At 41.6% G+C, this 15,080-nt stretch overlaps 1 protein-coding gene across 1 annotated transcript in view; it reads left to right on the top strand.

The window, feature by feature from the left end:
• LOC139759137 (tubulin beta-4B chain-like) overlaps nucleotides 1–15,080 on the top strand; it is a 176,182-nt gene that overhangs the window by 121,347 nt on the left and 39,755 nt on the right. The window contains exons 4-5 of the mRNA XM_071681134.1: nucleotides 3,322–3,551; nucleotides 11,161–11,328. Coding sequence (XP_071537235.1) covers nucleotides 3,322–3,551; nucleotides 11,161–11,328 — 398 coding nt within the window. The remainder of the gene's footprint in view (nucleotides 1–3,321; nucleotides 3,552–11,160; nucleotides 11,329–15,080) is intronic.

Raw genomic sequence — 15,080 nt, 5'->3', positions numbered from 1 at the left:
TGATCCTGTTTCTCAATCACTGTCAACAACTTTTCTTCCTCTAAGATCCCTTTAGTTTAAAAACTCTCAAAAGCCTCTTCATTCAGCTTATTGTTAGGAGCTATGGTGACAAGGTTTTGTTTCTTTCTCTTTTCCAACTCCATGATTGATATTAACTATGGTCTAGCGAGCATATGTAGCGATGATCTTCTGTACTTTGATCCTAAGTATAAGAAAAGTTATAACTCCTTCTGAAAAACTTCAATTTATGCAGTTTATACTGCTTGCTATCAGAGTCTTTGAAGTGTTCATGGCCATGCTTAAGTACAGGTTTTACCTCTTTGTGGACCTGGCCATTGTCAGACCACAGGAAATGCCAGAAATTAGAAATTGATCCCTTTGAATGCCCTCGAGTGAACACTCTTACCATTTACCATCTGCTCGGTTTTATGTGTTCCTGCAGATTGCTTGAGAAAATACATAATGAAGCTATGAGAATCATTCTTGGCTGCCTAAAACAACAAGGATTCTAAACATGAGGAAAGAGCTTGGACTTCTAAGTATTAGAGATAGAATTTTTGAAATCAATCTTCTCAATGGGATGTGGAAGCTCGAGCAAACACATTTTAATCCATGTAAAGAAGCCTTCCATACTTTTTTCACAAGTGGGAGACATCCATTCAAAAGGGGCACTGCAGAGGCTAATGAACTCACCACAGGAGACAGCGTATGCACTATCCTACCCCTTGGGATATGAACCTTTTTGATATCACAGTTCCCACCTTTCTCCCAAAGCATCTGCTCTGGTCATGGTCTGAGTTAACATCAAGTATTAATAATGTGTACAAGTAGAAAGAGAGGAAAGTGATTGGTTCCCAGTGAATGACGGTTTGTGGCAGGGGTGCGTGATGTCTCCATGGTTGTTTGTTTACGGATGGGGTGGTTAGGGAGGTGAATGCAAGAGTTTTCGAGAGAGGGACAAGTATGCAGTCTGTTGTGAGTGAGAGGGCTTGGGGAGTGAGTCAGTTGTTGCTCACTGATGATACAACGCTGGTGGCTGATTCGGGTAAGAAACTGCAGAAGCTGGTGACTGAGTTTGGTAAAGTGTGTGAAAGAAGAATGCTGAGAGTAAATGTGAATAAGAGCGAGATTATTAGGTACAGTATGGTTGAGGGACAAGTTGACTGGGAGGTAAGTTTGAATGATGAAAAACTGGAGGAAGTGAAGTGTTTCAGATATCTGGGAGTGGATTTAGCAGTGGATGGAAGCATGGAAGCTGAAGTGAGTCACAGGGTGGGAAAGGGGGCTAAGGTTCTGGGAGCTTTGAAAAATGTGTGGAAGGCGAGAGTATTATCTCAGAGAGCAAAATGGATATGTTTGAAGGAATAGTGGTTCCAAAAATGTTATATGGTTGCAAGGCATGGGCTACAGATAGGGTTTGCGGAGGAGGGTAGATGTGTTGGAAATGAAATGTTTGAGGACAATATGTGGTGTGAGGTGGTTTAATCGAGTAAGTAATGAAAGGGTAAGAGAGATGTGTGGTAATAAAAGGAGTGTGGTTGAGAGAGCAGAATAGGGTGAATTGAAATGGTTTGGTCACATGGAGAGAGTGAGTGAGGAAAGATTGACAAAGAGGATATATGTGTCAGAGGTGGAGGGAACGAGGAGAAGTGGGAGACCAAATTGGAGGTGGAAGGATGGAGTGAAAGGGATTTTTAGTGATCAAGGCCTGAACATACCGGAGGGTGAAAGGCGTGCAAGGAATAGAGTGAATTGGAATGATGTGGTATACCGGGGTTGACGTGCTGTCAATGGATTGAACCAGGGTATGTGAAGCATCTGGGGTAAACCATGGAAAGTTTTGTGGAGCCTGGATATGGAAAGGGAGCTTTGGTTTTGGTGCATTATACATGACAGCTAGAGACTGAGTGTGAACGAATGTGGCCTTTGCTGTCTTTTCCCTAGGGCTACCTTGCGTGCATGTGGGGGAGGAGGGTGCTGTTTCACGTTTGTTGAGGTGGTGATGGGAATGGATGAAGGCAGCAAGGAGTAATATCTACATGTGTATATATGTATATGTCTGTGTATGTATATGAATATGTGTGTTGAAATGTAGTTATATATATATGCATGTGTGGGCATTTATGTGTATACATGTGTATGTAGGTGGGTTTGGCCATTCTTTCGTCTGTTTCCTTGCCCTATCTTGCTAACACAGGACACAGCAACTAAGTATAACAAATGAATAAATAAATAAATAATAATGATCCTTATTACCTGTGTAGAGACCAGCCACACAAGGACTAACCATTATGACACCTTTTTCCTTCTTTTATTGAGAATTTGTGGAGTTCTTCATCTTTTGTCTTTCCCACTTCCTCTAAATTCTTTTACCTTTCATTTTATCTTCTACCTGAGACAGTAATATATCAATTGTCAGCAAAACTCATTTTCTGCTCCTTCCAACGTATTCCTTCCTGGAAGCAAGAAAATGTGTGTGCAGGTGAGATTTCTAGGCTGATTGGTTGCTCAGAGTGCATAATCAGGTGGCTGCTTCTTGCAACACCTCTTTAGTGCCTCGCTTTATTCTGGAGATTAGGACCCTTATGGACTTAAATCATGGCCCAAAAATACTTTAGAAACCTTGCCAATTCTATGCCTAGGCATCTTCAAATGGTAATCAAGGGATGACAAAGTACTAAAATACATGTGACATTGCCTTTGAAAATGCATGGGTATGCAGACGAGTTTTTTTTGCAGATACTATAAATAGTGATACATCAGATTTGAAGAGACTGCTTGAATAACAAATTCCATATCGTGAAAATATGAAGATGTAGGAGAAAGTTGAAAATGTGCGGAAATACAGTAAAGCTTATTATCAAATTGAAGGATCATTTTCCTTAGGGGAATTTTCATGACAATTATTAAGAATAGATAAGTTTTCTAAGAGAGGGCCCAGAAAGACACTTTGTATCAGTGTATTACATGAAAAAGTACACAAAAGAACATATATTCTATTGGATTAGCTTGAAAATGGTGTTTTGTAAGAGTGATGAGGTGAAAATGTTGATGGGAATAAGTGATTAAGAAAGGAAAATTTACTTAGTTATCTACAAAATGCATTGAGGGCAGATTTTGTACTTAGATTTCTACTTAATGTCTTCATGGTAAATTTTGTGTAGGTGGTCTATAGCAAACACATTAAGGGGTATCCTTATACAGTATAACAGACTTGTGCTCAAGACAAGAGATGATTTTAGATTCTTATAATGCCAAGAAGTTTGTAGTAGATTTGTCTGTTACCCCCAACCTAAATTTGTGCCATATCTTTCATGCTAGGCAATAACTGGGCTAAAGGGCACTACACAGAAGGAGCTGAATTGGTGGACTCAGTCATGGATGTCATGAGGAAGGAGGCTGAAAATTGTGACTGCCTGCAGGGCTTCCAGTTGACACATTCTTTGGGTGGTGGCACTGGCTCAGGAATGGGCACACTACTCATTTCAAAAATCCGTGAGGAGTATCCAGACAGGATTATGAACACCTTTTCAGTTATTCCTAGTCCAAAAGTAAGTTTTGGAGTTTTTTCCAGTAAGTTTTGGTTTTATTGGTAAACTATGTTGCTTTTTTCATATAATACCTTTTACATAAAGTAATTGAATCTGCATAGATCATTGGACTTAGATGTACGAAAACCGTTTTGGAAGCTGTGAGTTGAAATTTGGGATTATGGCTATGGCACAAGGTTTATTTGCATTCATATCATTGCTGTGGTATTATAATGCAACATTTTTCTTGAGATGTGTATTCTACATAGGCCACAATCAAAGAAATTTCCTCTTTTTTATAGTGACATGTTACAGTGACATATCCCTGGGGATAGGGGAGAAAGAATACTTCCCACGCATTCCTCATATGTCGTAGAAGGCGACTAAAGGGGACGGGAGCTGGGGGACTGGAAACCCTCCACTCCTTGTATTTTAACCTTCTAAAAGGGGAAACAGAAGGAGTCACGCGGGGAGTGCGCATCCTCCTCAAAGGCTCAGATTGGGGTATCTAAATGTGTGTGGATGTAATGAAGATGAGAAAAAGGGAGAGATAGGTAGTAAGTTTGAGGAAAGGAACCTGGATGTTTTGGCTCTGAGTGAAACGAAGCTCAAGGGTAAAGGGGAAGAGTGGTTTGGGAATGTCTTGGGAGTAAAGTCAGGGGTTAGTGAGAGCACAAGAGCAAGGAAAGGAGTGGCACTACTCCTGAAACAGGAGTGGTGGGAGTATGTGATAGAGTGTTAGAGAGTAAACTCTAGATTGATATGGGTAAAACTGAAAGTGGATGGAGATAGATGGGTGATTATTGGTGCATACGCACCTGGGCATGAGAAGAAAGATCATGAGAGGCAAGTGTTTTGGGAGCAGCTGAGTGAGTGTGTTAGTAGTTTTGATGCACGAGACCGGATTATAGTGATGGGTGATTTGAATGCAAGGTGAGTAATGTGGCAGTTGAGGGAATAATTGGTGTACATTGGGTGTTCAGTGTTGTAAATGGTGATGGTAAAGAGCTTGTAGATTTATGTGCTGAAAAAGGACTGGTGATTGGGAATACCTGGTTTAAAAAGAGAGTTACACATAAGTATATGTATGTAAGTATGAGAGATGGCCAGAGAGCATTATTGGATTACGTGTTAATTGATAGGCACGCGAAAGAGAGTCTTTTGGATGTTAATGTGCTGAGAGGTGAAACTGGAGGGATGTCTGATCATTATCTTGTGGAGGCAAAGGTGAAGATTTGTAGAGGTTTCCAGAAAAGAAGAGAGAATGTTGGGGTGAAGAGAGTGGTGAGAGTAAGGGAGCTTGGGAAGGAGACTTGTGTGAGGAAGTACCAGGAGAGACTGAGTACAGAATGGAAAAAAGTGAGAACAAAGGAGGTAAGTGGAGTGGGGGAGGAATGGGATGTATTTAGGGAAGCAGTGATGGCTTGCGCAAAAGATGCTTGTGGCATGAGAAGCGTAGGAGGTGGGCAGATTAGAAAGGGTAGTGAGTGGTGGGATGAAGAAGTAAGATTATTAGTGAAAAAGAAGAGAGAGGCATTTGGACGATTTTTGCAGGGAAATAATGCAAATGACTGGGAGATGTATAAAAGAAAGAGGCAGGAGGTCAAAAGAAAGGTGCAAGAGATGAAAAAGAGGACAAATGAGAAGTGGGGTGAGAGAGTATCATAAAATTTTAGGGAGAATAAAAAGATGTTTTGGAAGGAGGTAAATAAAGTGCGTAAGACAAGGGAACAAATGGGAACTTCAGTGAAAGGGGCTAATGGGGAGGTGATAACAAGTAGTGGTGATGTGAGAAGGAGATAGAGTGAGTATTTTGAAGGTTTGTCGAATGTGTTTGATGATAGAGTGGCAGATATAGGGTGTTTTGGTCGAGGTGGTGTGCAAAGTGAGAGGGTTAGTGAGAATGATTTGGTAAACAGAGAAGAGGTAGTAAAAGCTTTGCGGAAGATGAAAGCCAGTAAGGCAGGGGGTTTGGATGGTATTGCAGTGGAATTTATCAAAAGTGTGGGTGACTGTACTGTTTCACTGGTTGGTAAGGTTATTTAATGTACGTATGACTCATGGTGAGGTGCCTGAGGATTGGCGGAATGCATGCATAGTGCCATTGTACAAAGGCAAAGGGGATAAAGGTGAGTGCTCAAATTACAGAGCTTTGTTGAGTACTTCTGGGAAATTACAAGAGAGGGTATTGATTGAGAGGGTGAAGGCATGTATAGAGCATCAGATTGGGGAAGATCAGTGTGGTTTCAGAAGTGGTAGAGGATGTGTGGATCAGGTGTTTGCTTTGAAAAATGTATGTGAGAAATACTTAGAAAAGCAAATGGATTTGTATGTTGCATTTATGGATCTAGAGAAAGCATATGATAGAGTTGATAGAGATGCTCTGTGGAAGGCATTAAGAATATATGGTGTGGGAGGCAAGTTGTTAGAAGCAGTGAAAAGTTTTTATCAAGGATGTAAGGCATGTGTACGTGTAGGAAGAGAGAAAAGTGATTGGTTCTATGTAAATGTTAGTTTGTGGCAGGGGTGTGTGATGTCTCCATGGCTGTTTAATTTGTTTATGGATGGGGTTGTTAAGGAGGTGAATGCAAGAGTTTTGGAAAGAGGGGCAAGTATGAAGTCTGTTGTGGATGAGAGAGCTTGGGAAGTGAGTCATTTGTTGTTCACTGATAATACAGCTCTGGTGGCTGATTCGTGTGAGAAACTGCAGAAGCTGGTGACTGAGTTTGGTAAAGTGTGTGAAAGAAGAAAGTTGAGAGTAAATGTAGGGTTGAGGGACAAGTCAATTGGGAAGTCAGTTTGAATGGAGAAAAACTGGTGGAAATGAAATGTTTTAGATATCTGGGAGTGGATTTGGCAGCGAATGGAACCATGGAAGCGGAGGTGAATCATAGGGTGGGGGAAGGGGAGAAAGTTCTGGGAGCATTGAAGAATGTGTGGAAGTCGAGGACATTATCTTGGAAAGCAAAAATGGGTATGTTTGAAGGAATAGTGGTTCCAACAATGTTATATGGTTGCGAGGCATGGGCTATGGATAGAGTTGCGAGCAGGAGGGTTGATGTGCTGGAAATGAGATGTTTGAGGACAATATGTGGTGTGAGGTGGGTTGATCGAGTAAGTAATAATAGGGTAAGAGAAATGTGTGGAAATAAAAAGGGTGTGGTTGAGAGAGCAAAAGATGGTATCTTGAAATGGTTTGGTCACATGGAAAGAATGAGTGAAGAAAGATTGACAAAGAGGATATGTGTGTAAGAGGTGGAGGGAACGAGGAGAAGTGGGAGACCAAACTGGAGGTGGAAAGATGGAGTGAAAAAGGATTTTGAGTGATCGGGGTCTGAACATGCAGGAGGGTGAGAGGCATGCAAGGAATACAGTGAATTGGAACGATGTGGTATACCGGGGTCGACGTGCTGTCAATAGATTGAACCAGGGCATGTGAAGCGTCTGGGGTAAACCATGGAAAGTTCTGTGGGGCCTGGATGTGGAAAGGGAGCTGTGGTTTCAGTGCATTATGCATGACAGCTAGAGACTGAGTGTGAACGAATGTGGCCTTTGTTGTCTTTTCCTAGTGCTACCTTACGCACATGAGGGGGGAGGGCATTTTTACTTCATGTGTGGTGGGGTGGCGATGGGAATGAATAAAGGCAGAAAGTATGAATTATGTACATGTGTATATATGTATATGTCTGTGTGTGTATATATATATATATATATATATATATATATATATATATATATATATATATATATATATATATATATATATATGTATACGTTGAGATGTATAGGAATGTATATTTGCGTGTGTGGATGTGTATGTATATACATGTGTATGTGGGTGGGTTGGGCCTTTCTTTCGTCTGTTTCCTTGCGCTACCTCGCTAACGCGGGAGACAGCGACAAAAAATAAATAAATGAATATATATTATCCCTGGGGATAGGGGATTAAGAATACTTCCCACGCATTCCTCACGTGTCGTAGAAGGCGACTAAAGGGGACGGGAGCGGGGGGCCAGAAACCCTTCCCTCCTTGTATTTTAACTTTCTAAAAGGGGAAACAGAATAAGGAGTCACGCGAGGAGTGCTCATCCTCCACGAAGGCTCAGATTGGGGTGTCTAAATGTGTGTGGATGTAACCAAGATGAGAAAAAAGGAGAGATAGGTAGTATGTTTGAGGAAAGGAACCTGGATGTTTTGGCTCTGAGTGAAACGAAGCTAAAGGGTAAAGGGGAAGAGTGGTTTGGGAATGTCTTGGGAGTAAAGTCAGGGGTTAGTGAGAGGACAAGAGCAAAGGAAGGAGTAGCACTACTCCTGAGTCAGGAGTTGTGGGAGTATGTGATAGAGTGTAAGAAAGTAAATTCTAGATTGATATGGGTAAAACTGAAAGTTGACGGAGAGAGATGGGTGATTATTGGTGCATATGCACCTGGGCATGAGAAGAAAGATCATGAGAGGCAAGTGTTTTGGGAGCAGAGGAATGAGTGTGTTAGTGGTTTTGATGCACAAGACCGGATTATAGAGATGGGTGATTTGAATGCAAAGGTGAGTAATGTGGCAGCTGAGGGAATAATTGGTATACATGGAGCGTTCAGTGTTGTAAATGGAAATGGTGAAGAGCTTGTAGATTTATGTGCTGAAAAAGGACTGGTGATTTGGAATACCTGGTTTAAAAAGCAAGATATACATAAGTATACGTATGTAAGTAGGAGAGATGGTCAGAGAGCGTTATTGGATTACGTGTTAATTGATAGACGCACGAAAGAGAGACTTTTGGATGTTAATGTGCTGAGAGGTGCAACTGGAGGGATGTCTGATCATTATCTTGTGGAAGCAAAGGTGAAGATTTGTGGGGGTTTTCAGAAAAGAAGAGAGAATGTTGGGGTGAAGAGAGTGGTGAGAGTAAGTGAGCTTGGGAAGGAGACTTGTGTGAGGAAGTACCAGGAGAGACTGAGTACAGAATGGAAAAAGGTGAGAACAAAGGAGGTAAGGGGAGTGGGGGAGGAATGGGATGTATTTAGGGAAGCAGTGATGGCTTGCGCAAAAGATGCTTGTGGCATGAGAAGCGTGGGAGGTGGGTTGATTAGAAAAGGTAGTGAGTGGTGGGATGAAGAAGTAAGATTATTAGTGAAAGAGAAGAGAGAGATATTTGAACGATTTTTGCAGGGAAAAAATGCAAATGAGTGGGAGATGTATAAAAGAAAGAGACAGGAGGTCAAGAGAAAGGTGCAAGAGGTGAAAAAGAGGGCAAATGAGAGTTGGGGTGAGAGAGTATCATTAAATTTCAGGGAGAATAAAAAGATGTTTTGGAAGGAGGTAAATAAAGTGCGTAAGACAAGGGAGCAAATGGGAACTTCAGTGAAGGGGGCTAATGGGGAGGTGATAACAAGTAGTGGTGATGTGAGAAGGAGATGGAGTGAGTATTTTGAAGGTTTGTTGAATGTGTTTGATGATAGAGTGGCAGATGTGGGGTGTTTTGGTCGAGGTGGTGTGCAAAGTGAGAGGGTTAGGGAAAATGATTTGGTAAATAGAGAAGAGGTAGTAAAAGCTTTACGGAAGATGAAAGCCGGCAAAGCAGCAGGTTTGGATGGCATTGCAGTGGAATTTATTAAAAAAGGGGGTGACTGTATTATAGACTGGTTGGTAAGGTTATTTAATGTATGTATGACTCATGGTGAGGTGCCTGAGGATTGGCGGAATGCTTCCATAGTGCCATTGTACAAAGGCAAAGGGGATAAGAGTGAGTGCTCAAATTACAGGGGTATAAGTTTGTTGAGTATTCCTGGGAAATTATATGGGAGGGTATTGATTGAGAGGGTGAAGGCATGTACAGAGCATCAGATTGGGGAAGAGCAGTGTGGTTTCAGAAGTGGTAGAGGATGTGTGGATCAGGTGTTTGCTTTGAAGAATGTATGCGAGAAATACTTAGAAAAACAAATGGATTTGTATGTATCATTTATGGATCTGGAGAAGGCATATGATAGAGTTGATAGAGATGCTCTGTGGAAGGTATTAAGAATATATGGTGTGGGAGGCAAGTTGTTAAAAGCAGTGAAAAGTTTTTATCGAGGACGTAAGGCATGTGTACGTGTAGGAAGAGAGGAAAGTGATTAGTTCTCAGTGAATGTAGGTTTGCGGCAGGGGTGTGTGATGTCTCCATGGTTGTTTAATTTGTTTATGGATGGGGTTGTTAGGGAGATGAATGCAAGAGTTTTGGAAAGAGGGGCAAGTATGCAGTCTGTTGTGGATGAGAGAGCTTGGGAAGTGAGTCAGTTGTTGTTCGCTGATGATACAGCGCTGTTGGCTGATTCATGTAAGAAACTGCAGAAGCTGGTGACTGAGTTTGGTAAAGTGTGTGAAAGAAGAAAGTTAAGAGTAAATGTGAATAAGAGCAAGGTTATTAGGTACAGTAGGGTTGAGGGTCCAGTCAATTGGGAGGTAAGTTTGAATAGAGAAAAACTGGAGGAAGTGAAGTGTTTTAGATATCTGGGAGTGGCTCTGGCAGCGGATGGAACCATGGAAGCAGAAGTGAATCATAGGGTGGGGGAGGGGGCAAAAATTCTGGGAGCCTTGAAGAATGTGTGGAAGTCGAGAACATTATCTCGGAAAGCAAAAATGGGTATGTTTGAAGGAATAGTGGTTCCAACAATGTTGTATGGTTGCGAGGCATGGGCTATGGATAGAGTTGTGCGCAGGAGGGTGGATGTGCTGGAAATGAGATGTTTGAGGACAATATGTGGTGTGAGGTGGTTTGATCAAGTAAGTAATGTGGAGGTGGGAGAGATGTGTGGAAATAAAAGGAGTGTGGTTGAGAGAGCAGAAGAGGGTGTTTTGAGGTGGTTTGGTCGCATGGAGAGAGTGAGTGGGGAAGGATTGACCAAGAGGATATGTGTGTCAGAGGTGGAGGGAACGAGGAGAGGTGGGAGACCAAATTGGAGGTGGAAGGATGGAGTGAAAGAGATTTTGAGTGATCGGGGCCTGAACATGCAGGAGGGTGAGAGGCGTGCAAGGAGTGGAGTGAGTTGGAACGATGTGGTATACCGGGGTCGACGTGCTGTCAATGGATTGAACCAGGGCATGTGAAGCATCTGGGGTAAACCATGCAAAGTGTGTGGGGCCTGGATGTGGAAGGGGAGCTGTGGTTTTCGGTGCATTATTACGTGGCAGCTAGAGACTGAGTGTGAACGAATGGGGCCTTTGGTGTTTTTCCTAGTGCTACCTCGGTCACATTAGGGGGGAGGGGGTTGTTATTCCATGTGTGGCGGGGTGGCGATGGGAACAAATAAAGGCAGACAGTATGAATTATGTACATGTGTATATATGTATATGTCTGTGTGTGTATATATATGTGTACATTGAGATGTATAGGTATGTATATTGTGCGTGTGTGGACATGTATGTATATACATGTGTATGTGGGCGGGTCGGGCCATTCTTTCGTCTGTTTCCTTGTGCTAACTCGCTAACGCGGGAGACAGCGACAAAGCAAAATAAATGAATAGATAAATAAAAATATTATACAGAGATAGGACTCATTCTTAGGATAATCATGTTATGGCTCTGTAAACATTTCAATATTACTTGATCATTTTAGAGATTTATTAAGGAGAACATTAACTGAATGCATCTTCAGGTGTCAGATACAGTTGTGGAGCCTTACAATGCAACCCTGTCCGTGCATCAGTTAGTAGAAAACACTGATGAGACCTTCTGCATTGACAATGAAGCACTTTATGACATCTGCTTCAGAACACTCAAGCTTACATCTCCATCATATGGTGACCTCAACCATCTTGTTTCAGTAAGTAGGATTCATAATTTATGAGAACTTTTAGTGTAAACCAGTCATTTAAAAATATAGGTTTATGATAAGACATGAGAATTGTATTAATGAAATGGGAAGTGTTAATGAAGAGAGGTAATTTTGTGCATGTTTTTAGATGATGCAAGGGATTTGAGCTCTTCATGATTATGAACTGTTCATCAAAAAAGAAAATCCATATTGCAAAACAAGATGATTTACACAACTCTCTGGTTATTAATTGATAATCAATTAGGAAATCATATATGGTACTGGTTATTAATCATTAGCCAATTGAGAAATCATATAGAGTACCTAGGACAATTAATTATCACGCAGTACTTGCTTCTTGATGGCAGCTTGATTACTTAATTGCTTTATTGCTTAAGGCTTTCTTTTGATACTGGTTCTCATATCTGCTCCATTACTTCATTGACTCAGTGTAGTACAGTATCAGTAAAGTAATGGCAGGATGAAAGTCTTTTGTCCCCCCCCCCCCCCCCTTCCATCTTCAGTGCAACCTCATGAGTATCATTGAAATTCTGGAGTCAGTTTTTCTAAATGTTTATGAGTGCATTATTTTAAGAAGTCGGAAGCTGGTCAAAGGGTCAGGAAAGATAGTCTTTAAATTGCTTTGTTCAATAGCATTCTGACAGCCCTACTGTGGATCTGATAAATTGCTTTGTTTGATAGCATTCTGACAGCCCTACTGTGGATCTGACTGAAGTTCAAGTCTCCTGTGAGTTTGGGTAAAGATCTAGCTTCTTTATGGAACTCCTGTGTGGAAGTGTTAAATTCTTTCTGACAGTCCCCATGAGACCCACCAAACCTTCTGTTTTTTCTATAGCAGAGATCTTTTTTTCCATGAAAAGCCAAGAAATTTGTAAAACATGACCTCTTTTCCCTGTTCCCATGTTGTCTCTCACTTAGGTAGTTTCACCTTTGCAAGCAGCCATCCATTTACTTTCTTATCATCTTTCCCAGTATTTTACAAACCACATTTCTGTAGGAGACTAGTTTGTAGTTCAGCATTACTTTTCAAGCTGTTAAAGTTATCTATTTGAGGGACGCTTGTTGTGTTAGCAGATGGGATGAAGTAAGTAGTGATGAACTGAATAGGTAGTGTGGGATGACAGAGAAAGACAAAGCTATGTGATGCGGTGTCAAAGTGGTTTAAGAAAAACATGATGAAGTGGTTTTCTTGTGTGAAGAGGATGCATGATGACATTTAGGTAGAAAATAAAAGGACTGCAATAGAAAGCAGCTGAGTAATGGGATGACAACCAGCATTTTGGTTAGGGGAGATTGAGGGAGTACATTGGGAAAAGATCCAGGAAGTTGTGAAGATGGAACATACTAGAGAGATGTTTGGTTGAGACAGCCTGGAAGCTTTTCTTTTAGTGCCATCTTCTCACATGAAGTTCTGATAGGGGACAAGTCATTGAAGGTATCAACAGCTTGTGAAAAAAGATTAGGACTTGTTACCCAATGAGTGCAGAACCCCTGCCTGTGCTGTAAAATTTGGTAATTGCAATTAGGTAAATTACTTGGTATTATTGTAACTTCCACTCTGTCTTGAAAACGACATCAAAATTTCTTGTCTTCCAAACAGGTGCTCCATTTTAGCCCTGCAACCTTATTTAACAGAAAAGAGTTAAAAGCAGTCAGACATATAAACTCTCCATGGCTAACTTCAAAACTTGATCCACTTATCCTGCTCTGCAGTGCTGGTTCACTTTCCTTCCTCTATAGGTATTTACTCTGGCTTTTGCTCCCGAGAGCTGGCTGCTTGTGTACCTCAGTCACTAGCTGGAACACTCAAAAATAGGCAGGCTGCTGCATCTCATGATTACTGTATGGCCATTAGACATGTTTTTCACTTCCTCCAGAATTTGTAAATACTTTCCCTTGTCTCTTCTTTTTCCCTTTCCTGATTCTCTCTGTATTTCGATTAAGGCCTGGCCTTGATGTGGACTATTGTCCATGACTGGAGCCTTCAACTTGAAAAAACATCAGGTGCGGGAATTTTATTCTTGCTGAATTTTAGCTAAGGATTTTCCACACTGAGTAAGTTGCTGGAACGAATATCAGAATTTGTTTCTTTCAGTAGTTACATTTATTCCTCAGTACTGTGAGACCCATGCCTATTGATGGTGGACTTCTTAGCTAGCTACACTCATTCCTAACACTCTGGCTTTTAGTCTTATGGTATGGCACATGCTTGCTTCACTGACTGGACTTAGATGAAATTTCTTTACCACTATGTCAGTATATGTATCACTGATTTCTAGGTGATGTAAATAAGAGCCAGTAGACTCTATATAGGGATGACTAAGACACTCCATTGGCATAATACAAATGTTTTACTCTTTATACTTGATCGCAGTTTTCTGCATTATCAAGGTAGCACCAGGAGTTAATGACAAAGGCCACATCCTCTCACATCCATCATCTAGCTGTCATATGTAATGCAGTAAAATCACAGCTCCCTATCCACAACCAGACCCCTCAGACCTTTCCATAGTTTACCCTGGATGCTTCACATACTGTGGTTCAATCCATTGACAGCTAGTCGACCCCAGTACACCAAATCATTCCAGTTCACTCTAGTCCAAGCATGCCTTTCACCTTCTTGCATGTTCAGGCCCATGATTGCTCAAAGTCTTTTTCATTCTATCCTTCCATCTCCAATTTGATCTCCTTGCTCTTGTTCCTTTTGCTTCTGGCACATACATCCTCTTTGTCAACCTTTCCTTACTTTCTCTCCATATTTTTTTTTCTTTTTTTTTTTTTTGCTGTCTCCCGCGTTTGCGAGGTAGCGCAAGGAAACAGACGAAAGAAATGGCCCAACCCACCCCCATACACATGTATATACATACGTCCACACACGCAAATATACATACCTACACAGCTTTCCATGGCTTACCCCAGACGCTTCACATGCCTTGATTCAATCCACTGACAGCACGTCAACCCCGGTATACCACATCGCTCCAATTCACTCTATTCCTTGCCCTCCTTTCACCCTCCTGCATGTTCAGGCCCCGATCACACAAAATCTTTTTCACTCCATCTTTCCACCTCCAATTTGGTCTCCCTCTTCTCCTCGTTCCCTCCACCTCCGACACATATATTCTCTTGGTCAATCTTTCCTCACTCATTCTCTCCATGTGCCCGAACCATTTCAAAACACCCTCTTCCGCTCTCTCAACCACGCTCTTTTTATTTCCACACATCTCTCTTACCCTTACGTTACTTACTCGATCAAACCACCTCACATCACACATTGTCCTCAAACATCTCATTTCCAGCACATCCATCCTCCTGCGCACAACTCTATCCATAGCCCACGCCTCGCAACCATACAACATTGTTGGAACCACTATTCCTTCAAACATACCCATTTTTGCTTTCCGAGATAATGTTCTCGACTTCCACACATTCTTCAAGGCTCCCAGAATTTTCGCCCCCTCCCCCACCCTATGATCCACTTCCGCTTCCATGGTTCCATCCGCTGCCAGATCCACTCCCAGATATCTAAAACACTTCTCTTCCTCAGTTTTTCTCCATTCAAACTTACCTCCCAATTGACTTGACCCTTAACCCTACTGTACCTAATAACCTTGCTCTTATTCACATTTACTCTTAACTTTCTTCTTTCACACACTTTACCAAACTCAGTCACCAGCTTCTGCAGTTTCTCACATGAATCAGCCACCAGCGCTGTATCATCAGCGAACAACAACTGACTC

The sequence above is a fragment of the Panulirus ornatus genome, chromosome 2, assembly GCF_036320965.1.
Source record: "Panulirus ornatus isolate Po-2019 chromosome 2, ASM3632096v1, whole genome shotgun sequence".
In the NCBI taxonomy this organism is placed as follows: Eukaryota; Metazoa; Arthropoda; class Malacostraca; order Decapoda; family Palinuridae; genus Panulirus; species Panulirus ornatus.
The sequence above is the reverse complement of the archived record's forward strand: the minus strand, read 5'-3'. Positions and strand labels throughout refer to the sequence as shown.